Source organism: Pararge aegeria, chromosome 12, assembly GCF_905163445.1.
Source record: "Pararge aegeria chromosome 12, ilParAegt1.1, whole genome shotgun sequence".
Classification (NCBI taxonomy): Eukaryota; Metazoa; Arthropoda; class Insecta; order Lepidoptera; family Nymphalidae; genus Pararge; species Pararge aegeria.
Window position 1 is genome coordinate 14,059,823 of NC_053191.1, and position 18,689 is coordinate 14,078,511.

Genomic DNA, 18,689 nt, shown 5'->3' on the forward strand with positions numbered 1-18,689 from the left:
CGGGGTAATAAATTTTTAATGCAATCTCTTAGATGGGTATGTGTTCCAATGCAAGAGCTGCGCTATATAATGCTAATATCCTTCTTACTATGACTAATATTAAGTTAACTTGTGTACCGCATGAACATGTCTAGGTATCCACCTCTACTATTAAAACTAGACAAAGTTAAACGAAAGGGATCGAGATAGATTTGAGACTATAAATTATTATATTTATTATAGTGAAAACCTCTAATATCCCCGAGTTCCAAACATGTATAAAAAAAACACGAGACATAATAGATGTGCAAAGTACGTTTATAAAGATAGAAGTCAAGTTGAGAAGCTCTGACTTTTTTGGTAGTCATTCGGAAATCTATAGTAATATTATAAATGCGAAAGTATGTTTATCTGACTTTTTTATAGTCATATTTGACGTACCAGGTAGATGTGACCTGGTGGTAAGTGGAATGCCCTTCACAGGGCATGCGAGGAACACTTCCTGCAACATGCCACTCTGTGTCCATAAATTTAAGGCGTAGGTGTAAGGCCTCACGTGCCTGCAATTACACCGGCAACAAAAGCCCTTTATACCAGAACACATTATTGCAATAATGCTATTTAGCGGCAGAAAAAAGCATGGTGATAGTACTTCCCCGGACGAGCTCTGTCACAAAAAGCTCTTATACTACTAAGCCCTATACCGTAACTAAGCAACCAACAGAGTTGATTTTTAGCATAGAGTTAGCTGATAGGATTGAAAGTAAGACTACTTTTTATACCAGAATAGGAAACATAATAAGTTAAGGTTAAGTTATAAACATAAGTAATAAACGAAGACGAAGAACGTAGCCAACTAGTAGAGTTATAGAAAGTTCGCACTTCGCTCTTCTCGGAGCAGTCGAACCGTTACCTACTGTTTCGCGAAGGTATATTCAAATAGGTACGTTGCTCCGTCTGCGACAATAACGTGAATTCTTTATGAATCCTAAGAAGAATCGTCCTGGAGTAGAATAAATATTTAACCAAACTTTACCTACACTCGGCTTATATATAAAGTTTTTCTAATTTAGATGACTTTTTTTAAATCGTTATGAATTCCACTTTTCGATAAACTTTCCCACACACCTAGTTAAGAGAATAATATATCGCGGTGGTAGATTTACTACAAACAGAAAGACTTGTCGATTCAAGTGTTTATAAAATTGTTGAAAATGTAGGCCTACTTGAAATAAACAAATTTTGAATTTGAATTATGTTATATTGAAAACTATGTATATATGTAAGTTTGTTTGTTTGCAACGCTGTACAGACGTAACGGTTGGGTAAATTTTATTATTGTTTAAGCGATATTTTTTTTTCATTTAATTATTTAATGCAAAGGAGTATTTATTTCATTTTAAACAGATTCTCAACGTGGTTCTTCAAATTGTGGGAATCGTCAAAGGCCTAAAAATTTTGTTTAAGAGGTTTCTGAAATTGTTTTAACTTGATGATCCCTACTAATCCCTACTATCCCTACTAATATTATAAATGTGAATGTAAGTTTGTTTGTTACGCTTTCACGCAAAAACTTCTAAGCCGATCATCATGCAACTTTGTACACATATTTCCTAAAAGTATTAGAAGTAATATAGGATGCTTTTTATCCCGAAATTAAGCTCAGTTCTTTTGGGAGAGTGGACGAAAGTGTTTGACCATTTTACACCATAACGCCGTCAAATGATAACCGATTTAAATAATTACTTACTTACTTTTTTTATATAAGAATACACAACTTAAAAATTTCTGTAGTAATTACACCTAAATTGAATGCCACATGTCTTTCGAAATTCAAAAACAAACGAAGACGAAGTCGCGTGCAACAACTAGTTAATAATAGTAGTATAGTAGTATTAGTATATAAGTCATGATTTTAGTTTTGTAAAAATTTATAATAAAATTATTACATGTCAACTAAAATCAATATTCCACTACAAGTTAGCCCTTGATTTCATTAACAACTGGTGGTAGGTGATTATTCACTCTAAAATAGTAGCGGTCTAACCGGTTAAGGGTGAAGCAGTTATATTTAAGTTGTACGCCTACCTACTGATGTGCATGTCTTACGATGCTCGAAAACGACTCCTAGATTGCGAGCAAGCTAATCTTGTGCTAGGCCAACTGTATGTTATGAGTATACAGTCTGCCCACGAGAATAATACACAGTACAATCTCGACAACCGCAAGTAACAATTATAAAGATACGAATCAAAGAAAGAATTCCGCCTTTCAAAAATCGCTGCAGCCGTTAATCGTAACAACGAGCAATAACTAAGAAAGTCATAAAATAGTTGAATTAATATGAAGATAAAATATTGATGTATTCTGTCTACCTAGAACGGGAGGAGGGTGCTCTACCGTAACAACAGAAATATCTTACTCCGAGCTGGTGTTGTGCTCAGAGACAAAGATAAAACCGTTCATCTTTAGAAGTTATATATATTATGCTTCTCATTTGTTATAACTTCGATAGCGCGATAAAGGATCATATAGCGCCATCTAGTTAGTTAAAGTGGAGTCCACAACAACCTAGTGTAGTCTATGCACTTCCGCAACTGGACAAATGTGTTTTGTAGGGATGTCCGCAGTCCACGCTTTTGTTCTGCTTGCATCCAGCAACTCCCCGAGGCTCGCTTTATGTCCACCTAGTGAGGGGTGTTCTGATGCATCGTTTCACGTCACCATCATCATAATAGTCGTTGCACCCGATGGATTTCCACAACTGGATACGACTAGGCTTCGGCACGCTGGATGTATTCTGTCCACCTAGAGAGAGGCACACTCACTTAACGCTTTCCGTGGAATTATGACACACGACACCATATTTTAGTATTTCATCATCACAAGAACAAAATACTGAGAGTTTCAACAATACCAAAAGCTACCTATCGATTTAGAGGTTCAGCGTTCTGCAAGTGGCCCATTTCAACGAAAAGAAAGTTCGAGTCCTGCATGAGATGCAATTTTTTTTATTGTATTCCATTACCATTTATTTAGCCCTGCAATCTCACTTGGTGGACCAATCTCAGTGAAGATGCTTTCTCAGACGATAACGGGCTAACCTGTTAGGGAGTAGGTATGACAGCTATATTAAACTCATACCCCTAATCGGGTTCTAAGAAACATCGTACTCGAAGGCCTTCCACCAGACTGTAATGAGGTTACCGGACCTCATAAGAAGTTCTTCAAAGTCTGTGCGAAGAAGTGGGATAATACATAATTAGTCTTATGACGATGGCATTTGGCTTGTAAGGTTAAGCTTGTACATTAGCAAGCAAGCCTTCAACCTATGTCGTCATTAAAGCAGTCTGCGGTTTTCCTTTGAACACGGGTTATTTGCACAGGTAACATTGGCAAATTAGCAATTGGATAGTAGCCGTAGCCTTTCGTCTGTCTTAAAAATAAGCACGTAACCTTTGATCTTTTTTTTTGTTAATTGAAGGAAAATTGAATATGCTTTCTTTTGACGGTGGTGAAAAATATCGTGAGAATACCTGCATGCGTGAGACTTTACCGTAATGTTTTCAAAAGCTGTGAAGTCCAACGAATCTCACTTGACCAGCGTGGTGGACTAAGACCTAAACTCTTCTAATTCCGGGGGGAGACCCATGCGCTGTAGTGGGCCGTCTATTATGCTTTTTAATGATGATAAAGAAATCTGAACCGTCTAACAATGTTCCTATATTCGAAAATTAATACGTAAGCAAGCGAAACTAAGTGGGCTGAACAAATTATGAATTTTCTTAGTTCTTTACATAGGAATAGACGGATATTTATTCTATCGCGGCCTGCGTGTCGTTTCAGTTGTACGTGACTCTTGAGGTTAATTCTGTTGTTTCAATATCTTTAACCAAACGAAGGCCAGTGAGTTCACATTATTCAAGTCCAATAAACTGAATCTAGCAATCAAGTAAGATAGATCCACCGCCGTACAAGAATAGATTGTGTCATAATAATTACAACACAGTTCTTATCGGTTACTTGGTGTAACTAAGTCTTGTTTAGTACATTGCCTGGAACTAAACTCCATGTCTACACCATTCCAGGAGCAATAGAGCAAGAGTTGTTACTTGTATAATATCAAGGTATATATTTGCTTCGCTACACGAATACTGTCAACCATAATTTACGTTTAATTTTTAATTTTTACAAATATATCCCCCGCTTCAAAGCTTTCTTTGTTGAGAATTTATCCACCTGTCTTCCATCTTCTCCCTATCTACGCAAATTGAATGCGTAATTTTGCAGGGAATTGATATTTGCCTGAGTTAGTCTCAACACGCGTGCCGCAGCGTGTTCGAAACCCACATAAAGCGACTACATGATTGCTCACAACTATATGATATGAGAAGAAATCCGCTAGCTTTATTTAATGTGTACAGTAACCTGTTTTATTAATAGAAAAAACCGCATAGCCGGTCTGTCTGATCAGCTATGAATGCATATTAATTTATTGTATCTACTGTTCCCAGCGATAGATCGATCGATTCCGTTCACTCATGCTCTACTATAAAGATAATAGTAACTATGACAATAAGAGTATGTGCGATAACTGTGTTTTAAACAGACAATGGAAAGCTTTACGATTTTAAAAGTTTATATAATTATGTGTTTATGTTTTGTATATGGCTATAGCCTAGTGGGTAAGCTTTCGGCTTCTCTTTCGAGGGACCTAGTTCGAGCCCCGGCAGTAACCTCTAACTTTTCGGAGTTATGTCGGTTCTCAGGGACCTGTGAAGTCGCACATGGCTACCATGGTCCGCACATTCCAGGCGAGACCTGTTGCCTGTAGTGGGCCGGTATTGGGTTGATGATAATGATATGGGTTGCCTCGATTTCCGAATACTTAGCATTCCGCGTGATATTTTAATTATAATTTACTAACAGATCCGGTCACTTTCGTCCTGCCATGATACAGCAGCGCCACCTACCGGGCCCAACTATATTTTCCATCCATCCAGGAACCACTACATTTCATCCAAATCGGTACAGCCGCTTAGCAGGAGTTAGGTGATAAACACACGTACGGAATAATTACATATATTAAGAAGATATGCAAGGAGAACAGGAGAACTGACGTTAGGCAGGCGGTCAGTCGTCAAAAATATTGCACATATCATATCATTTTATATCAAATGATTTTGGAGTGTCCGAAAACATTTTATTTTTCAAGTTATACATGTTCATTATATTCCTTGTCAGGGGATAAAATCGGTGGATATGATTTTTGTCTCCTGCCCGTGCTGCTTGAGGTGCTAAGACAGGGTGCAGGGACACGCAAGTGTCAGAGGAGGCTCAGGTAGGGTTTGAGTTAACTTTTTAGTAAGTAGAATAAGTTTGTTATTTAATTCTTAGGTACTAACATAGGTTAACAGGACTAACTCGCTATGGGACCACGTCCAAAGATTTTATTATAATTATTTTATTTTATGTGCGGCATAAAAGGCAAAATTTTTTTTTGTGACTTTTAATAATATACTACGACAATAACAACCACAATAAACAACACATCGCCATGTAGCCCCAAAGTAAGCGTAGCACGTGTTATGGGAACTTAAAAGACTGGTGAATATTTTTAAGAATAATATACATAAATACTTATATTAAACAGATAAACACCCAGACACTAAATAACATTCATGTTCATTACAAAAACATTTTCCAGCTGTGGGAATCGAACCCACAGCCTTGGGACTCAGAAAGCAGGGTCGTTGCCCACTGCGCCTATAGGCCACACTATAATCGTATTTCTCATCATATCATTAATAAAATTTTGATTAAACTAACGCATACATAATAACTTTCATGGAAACGTTATTCCATACGACCCATTGTCCGTTTCCCACACGACAACGGTAAATGTCGTGTACTAACTAGTTCGACGCCCGTTAAGTGATTCATACTGTCGTATACCTACACTCGTTAGCGTGACTAAGGGCTGAGACAAAAGACGTGCGAAAATAGCCCAAAGTTTATCGCTGCATACGTTACTTCTTGTGTTTCAAAACGGGGTTAAAGAGCAGAGTTAACTACTTAAACTTCCGTTTACATTGCCCGCGATCTAAGTTAACCGGACCCAAATAAGTCAGCAGTAGCTTGTGCAAATATTGTTTTAATGAGAGTTTGAGAAGTCTAGATATTCTCAAAGTCCCGGGACGCGAGACCACCCACGATCAGAGTCTCTGGAAGGACGATGACGGGTATTAAATTAAAACCGTGATTATTTTCGAGATGTATAAATGAAAAGTAATATTCTTAAAAATCAACCACGCACGGCACCTACTTCATTTTTTTTGCCCAATAAAACTTAGCCCTTGACTGCAATCTCACCTGGTAATAAGTGGTGATGCAATTTAAATGGAGGGGTATCCTGTTAGAGAATATGGCAGTTAAACTAAACCCATACCCAAATCGGTTTCTACGCGACATCGCACTAAATCGCTTAGCGGAACGTATTTCTCAGTAAAGTGGTAATCCTCCCACAAGAACAATTAATTATAAATTCCCAAATTTTACCTGCCGGGAATTGATACCGGGCCCTTAAACTCAAAATACTTCAAAATTATAACTAGCAATTATGATAAATTTAACTATGTGCGACCGACCTATTGAAAATACCGTTAATATGATGCAATTTCTACAACCAACAAAATCTTGAAATCGTAATATTTGTTTGATTCTGCTAGGTGCCTATTCTTGAGCTCGTGTGTGACGCGATAAGCTGACTCAAAATGTGACAAAATATTTGTTTCTGGTCCGCTCCGTGTCTATTTTCCTGAAGTCTTCGTCGTCGAAGTGTCGCGTTGTGCTGAATTGAAAAGTAACGAAATATTTTTTTAGGGTCCGCTCTAGGTCAATATTCCCGAGTTCGTTTGCGTGACGCTAGGAGCTATATCAAACTGTGAGAGATTTTTTCGAGCTCGCTCAGGGTCCATTGGGCCCGTTTGCGTGAGCGTCGCGCAACTTTGATAATGAAACTGCACTTGTGTAATTGTCGAAGGCCGAATGAGTAATTATTATTTAATACAACACAAAAGGTATTATGCATATAATATTTTATTGCGTAACTAATAGAATTGGATTGAACAAAGCACCATCCATGACTTAACGGATTAGAAAGTAATAATTTGATTGCTATTGCAGGTGCAAACGAAAGACTTTCTGTTTTTTTGGGAGTCCATAGGACAAAGTCAACTAAACCTTAATCAGATAGAAGGGCTTGAACTCCAGCGCAGCGGTGCTTTTCACACATACTGCTTGGTCCTTTTACTATAGTAATAAAGATTTTTGTGATAGAGCTCGCCCGGGAAAGTGTTAACGCAAAGATTACTACTGCTTCCAACTTGTGAGGTTTGCTAAAACAAGCTGAACCCTAAAACTATAACAAAAAAAAATAGATGAGTAAATGTCTTGTCTGTCTAGTGTTTAACACGTTCAACAACGGATCACAAGGGCCTGGGTTCGAAACCCAAATTATATAAGGTGTTGTGAATTTTGTAAATTAAATTATTTCCGGTACCAGCCCGGACTTAGGAAGTCAGCACCCGTGCCTCGGAAAGCACATTAAGTCGTCGGTCAGTTAATGGGTAATATATCTATAAAAATATTCATCAGTATCTAGTAGTACGCATAACACAACGCACTACGCTGACATTGGGACTGCCTGGCAATATGTATTGTCGTTATATATTTCTTTATTATTATTTCCGGTACCAGCCCGGACTTAGGAAGTCAGCACCCGTGCCTCGGAAAGCACATTAAGTCGTCGGTCAGTTAATAGGTAATATATCTATAAAAATATTCATCAGTATCTAGTAGTACGCATAACACAACGCACTACGCTGACATTGGGACTGCCTGGCAATATGTATTGTCGTTATATATTTCTTTATTATTATATTGTTATTTTAAATAATAAATAATCGTTAACTGTAATAACTTGGAAAAGTTTTTCCACTTAAAGATTCAGTATTGACGAGTTCCGGGGGTCAGAATGTAAAGACTAGTAGTTTTTCAAATCAGGGTTATGATAACAAGCGGAGCGTAGTTATAAATTGGACAAATGATAGATCGTAAATAAGAATGTAATTTTGGTAACATCTCATCATTATAAAATAATCAAAGAAAAGAGAATTACGACGACCTCTGGATGTACTACTGGCATAGAGTAAGCAGTTTTATAGTAATTTTGTAGTGGGTAAATTATTACAATTTTGAAAACTTTAACATGGGAAGTGCCATATCTTATTAAATTCATTAGCATCCTAACGAATGTTCTAAAAATCTTTATTTAATTAATGAATAATTTTCGCACATCGTCTTGTTTTGCAGCTATACGCCAATAGAAGATTGCGTTTAGTTTAGAGAAAAAAATGGTACAACTGAAATGTCAGAATTTCGCATTCTCTTATTTTTGCGCTGAGAAATTCAGCTCATCCAGTGGAGGTTTAACCAAATAAATTGAGCATAATATAACGAGCTAAAAACAAATTAAACTGTTAATTGCTTTCTCAAACAACTCCTAAACACATTTTCCTAATAAATAAGAGTTTGCAGCAGTTTTACCCTGGCGTAAACAAAGTAGGTACTACCTGTGAGTTTTGATGAAGGTTAATAATTAAATACAAACAGCCTATAATAGGGTGCGAGAGCCTTTATGAGAGTAAAATTCCAGCCATTTTCACGTTAATGTTCAACATATCCAACATATTGCGCAATGGGCAGCGACCCTGCTTTCTGAGTCCAAGGCTGTGGGTTCGATTCCCACAACTGGACAATGTTTGTGTGATGAACATGAATGTTTTTCAGTGTGTGGGTGTTTATATGTAAATTATAAGTTTTTATGTATATTAATCATAAAATTACTCATCAGTTATCTTAGTACCCATAACACAAGCTACGCTTACTTTGGGACTAGATGGCGATGTGTGTATTGTCGTAGTATTTTTATTTATTATTAACCAATTAAAAGACCAACACAACGACGCGAAAGGACACAGAAACAGTTACCGCGAGATCTTAAAAAACATTGCTTTCATCCTGTAGACAGTCTTACTTAATACTTTTTATATTGAAGGATACAATGATAATATACGGTTCCTTTGGGATTTAAAAAAACTAAAGAAAACGCGGAGAAAGGCACGGGCGTCAGCATTTAATAAAAGTGCATATTCACTTAACCAATCTACCAGCACAGACTAATCCAAAAAGGGCCAACAAAGAGATTCTGCGTTGGACAAGTGTGTACTCATAGATACACACCATAAAATTTAAAATCGGCAATTACTTTCGCTCGCAAGTTTAACATGGCCTTATCGAAAGCGAATGTGTAACGAATTTGGATTGTTATACAACACCTAGTTGGATATTACATTACACTATACACTACAATTTGAAAACATCTCTTTAATAAAATTTGAGATAGTTTTTTAATTTGTTAAGTTAGCTGAGAATATAATCCTAACTAATATTATAAATGCGAAAGTTAGAGAAAAAATGTGTTTATATGTTTGTTTGTCCTTCCTTCACACATTAACTATAAATATAGCTCCTCAACAGCACACTTTCTTCAATCAGATCCATTATCAGTTGTGTAAACCCATGGCTTTGACTGATAAGAAAAAATTAATACATAACTTGGGGTTGCATATCTCTAATAAATTCCCTGATAAGTGTTTGGTAACCTGATTATTGATAAATGAATCGTGTAATAACAGAATTAGGAGCAAAATAGTAACTTTTACATTGTTGGATCAAACTTATTATTCCTGTCCTAAAGTGGATTTGAGGGCTGTTTTTAAAATGCTCTTTGTGGAATTGGAATTTTTATGCAGATGTAATCGCAAGCAACTGATACCATAGTATTTTATAATCTCCAAAGCTTGGATAATAATGCAACAGATTGATGGCAGGAATTTAATGAAAAATAATCTTACAGCGATAAAAAATAATTCTCTGTATAATTTAAATATAATAATAGTTGAATGAACTGATTTTTATGGTCTCCTACTCATTTCTAGTCATGCCTGTTCTCAACAACCATGACAGAGTAAATGTCTGTGTCTCAGTCAAGCTTTTGAATGTTGTAAGTGTTTCCACAAGAATTGTGTAAGCAATCCAAACAATGTGAAGATGGATAGCAAAGCTAGCATATTTCTGGTGGAAATGCAACCTAAATGAAACCCTGATAGTCCATCCCAAATTTTGTGTAAACTGATATTATGGCTAGGCAATTCTGCTTAATCAAGCACACATATAAAGTCACACAAAGGTAAAATTACAGGAAGTTAGCATACAAAAATAATAATGCTGTGTTGTTGAGCACTTTTAATAATGTTGGTAGTTGAAAGTTTTTGATAATAATTATTTGTTACTTTGGCAAATAAACAATTAAAATGTCTTTACTATAACAACACCATTTGGAAGTTACATCTTCAGCCTAATCACAACCTACAAGGAATGCATTTACGTTAGGTGTTACTTTGTGGAACTCTACTACATTAAAAGAATAGCAAGCTGAATTTGCTTTTATCTGATAGTACAAATATCAAACAGATACATATACATACCTACTTTCATATAAAATGACAGCATCCCTTCTTCACCCATTTGAAAAATATCTTGGGGATCCCCCAAATAAACTGAATCCTACTGTACCATTTACATGCTTTCCTCATTGTAAGGAATACACAGATTCTAAGATGAATTGAAAGGTTATCCAACCTTGAAATTGAAAGTAGACGTAGGTACTATTTCAATAACTTATCGTAGGTTAAAAAAATTAGATAGATTAGCTCACTGATCTCTCTTTTGAAAAATATTATGCATGTTTTGTTTGCAAATTTACAAATCAAACAAATTCGGTCTTGACGAAGAGTTACTACCGCGTACTATATATGTATCTACGTGAAAGGTCAAAGGAATTAAACTTTTTCTCTTACGCCGTCATTCGGCCTTTATCTACAGTATTTACTTTCACCGACTCAATGAGCTTCATGTATTCCGGTTATTATACCTATTATCCCCAGAGCACTATTTACGATTTAAACTTGCCAGAAAAACCGTTGAGTAGTTTGTTTATTGAAACATAAAATAACTCACCTTAGGAGATTACGCGATATTGGACGTCACAGTTGCAGCGGAACAGATAATTATGATAAGAATGCGCGTATATACTAATTAAACTTAAATTAATCTAAGAATTGTGCGTTGCTACAACAATATGTCGCGGACACTCACATTGTTCTAAAGTTCACCGTACAAAACAAAACAAATATTATGAACTGTTGGTTGATACACTCAGTTAAGTTGGTATTTAATTAATAATGTCCAGTAGATCTAAAAAATTCTTATAAAAAATATTCAATTTCAATGCCATTCAATGCGACACATCACACCCGAAAATTGATTTGATTTGATATTGTTGTTCTGTGATTTTGATTGATTGATATTTCTTTTTTTATAGTTTTTGGTCATCTTCCCCGTAGATAATAACACAATCACAGAACAGTCCCGCTGGCCACTTTAAGTACAAATTAGAAAAAGTAATATATCTTTCTCCTCTCGGCAATAAGGGCGTTAGAAAGAAAGAGACAAATATAGTCACTAATTACATAATATGTACTTTACTATATTGTTTAATTTCGTGTATTTAGTGGTAATTCCGTGGTATTTTTAACCTGTTATGTAGAAATGCCAATGTACCTATGTGATGTTCTTTGGTTAGGAAAAGTTTTTTTTTATTTATATTAGTTTTGCCACGATATTCTTAACATCTCCGTGATCTGAACTATATTTTACTTAGTAGTTTTAACAAGTAACTAATGTGTGGTTTGAAAAAATGTCTAACTCCACTATAACTCCATTATAGTATTGGTTTATACTACAGAGTCTGAAGTTTTAAACAGTATCTAATCTGTGGCTTTAAGTTAAAAACAAAAAAAAATATGAAGTATAAGTAAGGAAAACTAAAAATAAGCTATATTCCGAATTTGTAGATATTTGTGTATATTAATAAAAATAATAAGAGATTTTATCCAATATGTCGGATACGGATAATGTGGAAAATGATACATCTGATTTTGGTGCAGAATTCAAAAGGCCTACGCTCTTTATAAAACCATCAAAAAAGGTTACAGTTGGTGTTGAAGATTCTGTTACTATTGGAGAGAAAGACCGAAATGAGAGCCAGGAAACTGCTCCGCCATCGGTCCCATCCTCTGAGATACCGTATAAGGTGCCGGCATGGTCAGGCTTATGCCCTGAAGGTACGTGTGTGTATCACGTTCAGCCTATCCTGCGGCTGTTTTCTACTAACGCTTTCGCACATGACAACGTTACCGCCTTCTTAGTTAATTCTAGAAACCTGGCAGGATCCCGAGATTGAAAAGGAGCTACAAAGGAGTACCTAAAACGTACCCAGCTCTGAGTTAGTGGGATGCCTACGAATATTATCAATCTAAGAGTAATTTCTTTCTTTTCTTTTCCTAACTGTCTCCAAACTTGGTTGGCCTTAACCGTTAGTTGTATGTGTATAATTGGGTAATTTATTTATAACTTTTGCTTATGCATATGTCTAATTTGCATTTAAATGTTTATATAAGCAATACATTAATTATTCAATAAAAATAATTAGTAAGGACTAGGCTGTTTAGTTGACCTAAAGTGTTTTAGCTTCCTATTCCTAAATGTTTTTAGCAATCTTGCTTAAAATATTCTTTTTATAAGCAATAAGGATGTTAAGCAGATAGATAGTCCAGTAATTGTTATGATGAGTAAGACTTCCATTGTGGGTACTTGTCATGTTATCTAGTTTCTACACCTTGTGCAGCTGTCTTACATCATGTCCCTTCAGCTCTTGGTTTATAGTGTAGAAGCTGAGTTGTATATATAATATAGGGGTGTAGAACAAGCTCTTGAGAAATTAGAGCTACCTTAAAAATATTTGGTATATTATTGAGGTAGCTATAATTTCTAACTTCACTTTGTTAATTTAGAAGTGGATTTTGTTATAACTGATGGTAATTTTTTATAGGTACAAATTATGCACTGGAAGTGCTCAAGTCTGGTATGATATTGGAGAAAATTGAGTTAACCCCTAAACCTTATCATGTGTTTGGAAGACTACCTAATTGTGAAGTTATAATGGCACATCCAACTATATCACGGTAATTTTATAAAGAATATATTCATTTCTTTGTTTTGTTTGTCATTTTATCTTGTTGTTTATTTTCATGTGTAAATAGTTGTAGCTCTATAAATATTTTGTTAATTGAATACTTTTATATTTGTGCCTAAAATTATCCGGCGGTAAAAGATATTATTTCATAAAACAATGTAGTTTATTTTTTCTTACATTTCTTATAGTGAGAACAATCAATCTTGAAATATATAAAAACATTACATACAAATACTTGTAGTTAATTTTGAAGTGTAAAAAAAGCATATAAAATTGTTAACATGGTTTGAATGGGGTATTACAAGTTAACTTCTTTTGTAAAGTTGAACATAAAAAGTATTATTTTTGAGTGAAACCTAGCATACTCACTAATGCCACTTTGATTATTTAATGGAGGTACTGGCTAAAGTGAGGAGCTGTAAATAAAATTGACAAGTAAGTGGATTGAAAAATATACTATTATCTACATAGGCTTATAGACTTAAGTAATCTATTAAAAATGTTGCAAACAATTCTTGTCATAACTTTGCAGTTACCATGCAGTTATCCAATACAAATCTTCAGAGAATTCGGAACAACCATCAGGCTGGTATTTGTATGATTTGGGCAGTACACATGGCACCTTTTTAAACCGACAAAGAATTAAAGACAGGCATTATGTAAGAGTCAGGGTTGGACATCAAATAAGATTTGGGGCTAGTTCTCGGATTTACATCCTGTTGGTGAGTTATTATCAAATAAAGTTTAGATGTTCTTGGAATGCACAGTAGGCTGACACTTATTATCACAAACATTAACATGGCATATCAACTTTTATTTGTATCTTGCTGTTCCCTGCATTTTTGCCCTTGTTAATTTTATTGGACTTAACAAAATGTTATTTTAAAACATTTCTAACCTAACCCAAGTCTCCCAAAGCACCTTTCTTGGTTACTTTTACTGCAAACGTTTACTGAAATCTTACTATTTTGAAAAATAATGTAGCCTATGTAATTTTCTGACAATGCGCCCGAAAATTAACTTAAAATGTACAGTAGTCTGCAATCTTTCTGACCACCCTGCAATACAATGCTATTTCCCGCTTAACTATGGGCAAAATGGGAGACTACTGTAGCATTCTATTTGTGAGAGAGTTATTACTATAGTTAATATATTAGATACAGGCCTACAAAAAATACAAATTTATTATTTTTTATTGCATATCTTGTCTGCTAAGTCTTTACTTAGTATTAATAAAATGAGGCCATCTATTGCATGTAAAAGCAACAAGCGAAACTAAATATAACTAAACCTCACCACTAACCGTACAACCTAGTATACTACAATCAAAACAATACTCATAAAATGATCCACAGGGCCCAGATTTCGATGCTGAAGGTGAATCCAGCTTATCAGTTACTGAAATAAAGAAACGAGCTGAAGAAATGGTTTTAGAACGAGAAAGAATGCTAAGTGAGGCAGCAGCACAAGGGGACAATGAATTGGGTGTAGAAGAAAGAAGAGAGAGAGAGAAAAAATTACGTATAGTTGATATAAAGGAAAGAGAGAAGGCAAGGCTAAAAGAGCAAGCACTAAGAAAGGAGAAAGAAAAGTTAAAAGAAAATGAGGGAATAGACTGGGGAATGGGTTAGTTGTTAGTATATACCATTAGTGATAGAATTCTGGCAAACCTTAGTATTAGTTCTATAACAATTGTGCCAAGTTTGGCTGCTATTTAAACCTTCATGTCTTGGATATGTCTTATAACAACTCCTTTTCGTAGGTGAAGATGACCAAGAAGAAGAGCCGGATCTAGCGGACAATCCATATGCATCAACTGCCAATGAAGAGCTATATCTTCAAGACCCAAAGAAAACTCTACGGGGTTTCTTTTCAAGGGAGGGCATTGAACTGGAGTATGATTGTGTGGAGAAAGGTGTTGGGCAGTTTGCTTGTAGGTAAGTGAATAGTAGTTTTAATGCTGCTTTCTAGTGGGGCATTGACCCCCATGATTTAGAGATAAAAGGTTGTGTTTGAATGTCCGTTAACAATGTTGCTCATAAAATATTCCATTTTTGATGTTGTATTTTTAATACTACTATTTTTTCATACTTAGTTTTGTAATCAAACACTGCAGTATCATTTTTCCCTCGTCAGTGTATTTTGTAATGGGTTCAGTTTATTTATGTAAAACATAAATTTTAACAAAAGAAAACTTTTACTGTTGTTTTTAGTGTTGAGTTACCAATAGATGATGCACAAGGACGTCCAGTTATAGCCGAAGTTATACATCGTGGTAAAAAGAAGGATGCAGTAGTGGCCTGTGCTTTAGAGGCCTGCCGTATCCTAGACAGGGTTGGCCTTCTGAGACAAGCTAAACATGGTAAGTTATTTTGAGCCAACTAAGACCTCCCGATATTCAAAGACAAGAAAAGGGTGGATAAATGAGGAAAATAATCTTAAAACAAGGTCTGGCGTTTGGTATTTGCCTGCAACCACAACTCAACTAAAATTGAAATAGGAGCCCTATAGAGGAGTGCCGTTTACTAGGCTGCATAAAATTAGTAATTCATTTAAGGGAAATTGTATATAATTTATGACAAATTACCAGATGCAATCCTTGAGATCTCAATAAGTTCAAACTTTATATAAAACGTAAACTTATAGAAAAATCCTAATATAATATTAAGGATTACATGTATGATAAAAATAGACTGTGAGATGGTAAACAAAAAAAACCTGGCCAAGTTTTTTGTGGGTTCTTCTTAGACCTGGACGCGTTTGGAACCCTCCTAGCTTTAGTTTTAGGTTAACGAATGCAGTTATCGCCATCACTAACATTAGTGTAACATGTTAAATGTATGAACGCTTCATAAGTGCCTGTCATAAGGTCTACATGAATAAAACATTTTTGAATTTAAATATATAATTTGACATAGTGTTGTTGGAATTGCAAGACGCGTGACGGTTTACAGTCGACATGGCGTGGAAGTCCATATCTCAGACCCAAACCCTAGCTTGTGCACTCAATGGACTGATTTATTGGTTTGAAATAAACTTGTACAATAATTTCACGTTGATTAACTGTTTATTTCAGAATCACGTCGACGCAAAGAACGCGACTGGGGCGCGGATGACTACTACGATTCTGATGAAGATACGTTCTTCGACCGCACTGGTAACGTGGAGAAGAAGAGAAAAACTCGTATGGTGAAGCTAGGTGTTACATCAGAATCCAGCAAACCACTCAGTTACTATGAACTGGTAAAATTTACCACTTGTATTATCTTTTACAGTTTGAATTTGTATGATGATTTTTTTATTAATTAAGAAGCTTAGACTTTTTACTTTATTACTGGTATGAAAGTAAAAAATGTAGTACTGTTTTAGTATTTTTAATGCTACAACAGTACTACATTTTTTACATATTGTAAGACAAACTAAACCGGAGCTTACCAAATATGGGTTTATTATAAGCATTAAAAATACTACAACAGTACTGCTGGTGTCTACTATCAGAACAATTTGCTTATTCGAACTGTATTCTGTTTCCTGCTTCTCCAAACATTCGGTAAAAAAGTCAAAAAAATAAAAATTTACAAACATTGAGATTTTCAGGTAAAAAAAATAGAAGAACTTGAGTTAAATATAACAAAAGAGGAGGCTTCAATCGAAAATATGCGAGAGGAGATGAAACAGAATGCACAATATACAGACAGTTTAGATGATTACATGAAGACAATTGATGCAATACCCAATTACCATCAGACAACTGAACACAAAGAGATGATTTCTAAATCTAAGGTACATTTTTAACAATATTTTTATAAATTTTCCACCGAAAATCGGGACATAAAATTAATTAGTGTAAGCTACAAAGAAAGTCTCTAAAATAGAAGTAATCTTAGACTTCTTATGTTGTATGTACTGCATATGTACAGGGTCATTGAATAAACAAAATGGCACCAATTCATTGGTGCTTAAAGTTGAAAGAGCACCAAGCGGACGTAGGTGTAAACTTAGTATTGACGACTTGACAGCCGCTTTTAATTGCATACAACAAGCGCTACCGCACCTGTCGTAAATAGTCATTCTGGCAAGGTTATGTCGAGTAACTTTAAATAAGACTTAGTTCTAAAGGATTTCATTGTATTTCTTAAGTATTAGTATAAAATATTCGATTGAAGGGCCATATAATTGATGTTAATATATAATGAAGTTATTCTTTTCAGTTAAAAATTAAAGAAATGCAAGTCGAATTAATAGAAATGCGCAGACTTGCGGAGATTGCAAAACCAACAAATTTACCAGAGCTTACAAAAAACAATGCTCCTAGTATTCCCATGAAAAAAACGAATTCTGTCATCTATGGAAAAAGGTATGTAATGTACAGATGGTTATGATGGTAATAACCTAACCAAACCTAATATTGTTTATAATATTAATACAGTTACACCCAATCTTGACTTCCAGTTTGACCCAACATATTAAATTATGTACCTTTGAATTCATGGTAAGTGCCAACATTGTGTAGACAGTGTTGCAAAAGTGTATTGGACCCTACCAACTGAGGTCAGTAAGAGGCCCCCATCACGCGCCACAGCATTCTGTCTAGATGGCTTCTTCATCTCAAATATAGATGAATATTTTTAACTGTTTTATTAATATTTATCATACAAATAATAATAAGGCTAACCAATTATTAATTTAATTCAAGCTGTGAATGCCAAGGGGGTAGGACTTCACTTTTGGGGGACTGAGTTCGAATACCGCTCACACTTCTAACTTTTCCATATTTTGTGCGTTTAAGGAAAATATTGTGCGGAAACCTGCATGCCTGAGCGTTCTCCATAATGTTCTTAAAGGCGTGTGAAGTCCACCAATCCACACTTGACCACCATGGTGTACTATGGCCACCATGACATACTCAGTAGGACCAGGACCAGTAATGGGTTGATTTAATGAATTATAAATGATATTTCAGGATACGGTTAAAGGGTGATTTAATGAAGAAACTACCAGTAAATCAAGTAACAAAAACAGAATTGCAAGAATTTGTTGAAGAAATTGACTCTGATGAGGACCCTGAGCCTTCTAGCAGTATAAAAGAATCTTCTAATAAAGAAACATTGCTTACTACTAACACCCGGGTTACTAATGAAGACACTCATCTTATAAGGACAAACAATTCTAGCAGAAAACCACCTAATGATATGGAATCTCCTGTTAATAAAAGCACTTCTAATACTAGTGAGGAACCATCTACTAAAGAAGCTTCGCATTTTAGTGGTATGGACATATTGGATGAAGAAAAGTTATCAAGTACAAAACAAAACAAAACTTCAAATGAAAGTAAAGCAATCACGGAAAAGAAAATGTATGGTCCAATGAGACCACCAGCAAACTATGTTATACCTGAAAGTTATTTTGATCAAGAAACTGATAGAGACTTACCTGAAATTACAGATGAAACAAATAGTTAATAAATATTTTTAAGTACTTCTAGTTTTTT

The 18,689-nt window shown here is 35.1% G+C and overlaps 2 protein-coding genes across 7 annotated transcripts in view; one reads left to right on the forward strand and one right to left on the reverse strand.

The window, feature by feature from the left end:
* LOC120628427 (mitogen-activated protein kinase-binding protein 1) overlaps positions 1-11,453 on the reverse strand; it is a 125,045-nt gene extending 113,592 nt beyond the window's left edge. For 5 of the 6 annotated variants that reach the window (XM_039896795.1, XM_039896793.1, XM_039896792.1 and 2 more), the window contains exon 1: positions 11,122-11,444. The gene's annotated coding sequence lies outside the window, so the exon portion shown is untranslated. Of the gene's footprint in view, positions 1-11,121 lie in introns of all 6 variants that reach the window. The other variant, XM_039896796.1, reaches the window with a different exon arrangement.
* Positions 11,454-11,793: 340 nt separating this feature from the next.
* On the forward strand, positions 11,794-18,678 carry LOC120628330 (kanadaptin-like). The gene is made up of 10 exons (XM_039896647.1): positions 11,794-12,287; positions 13,055-13,187; positions 13,731-13,920; positions 14,554-14,824; positions 14,961-15,135; positions 15,412-15,560; positions 16,275-16,441; positions 16,796-16,981; positions 17,410-17,555; positions 18,162-18,678. The coding sequence occupies exons 1-10, from the start codon at positions 12,062-12,064 to the stop codon at positions 18,658-18,660; spliced, it is 2,142 nt and encodes a 713-aa protein (XP_039752581.1). The 5' UTR covers positions 11,794-12,061; the 3' UTR covers positions 18,661-18,678.
* The last annotated feature ends 11 nt before the right edge of the window (positions 18,679-18,689 follow it).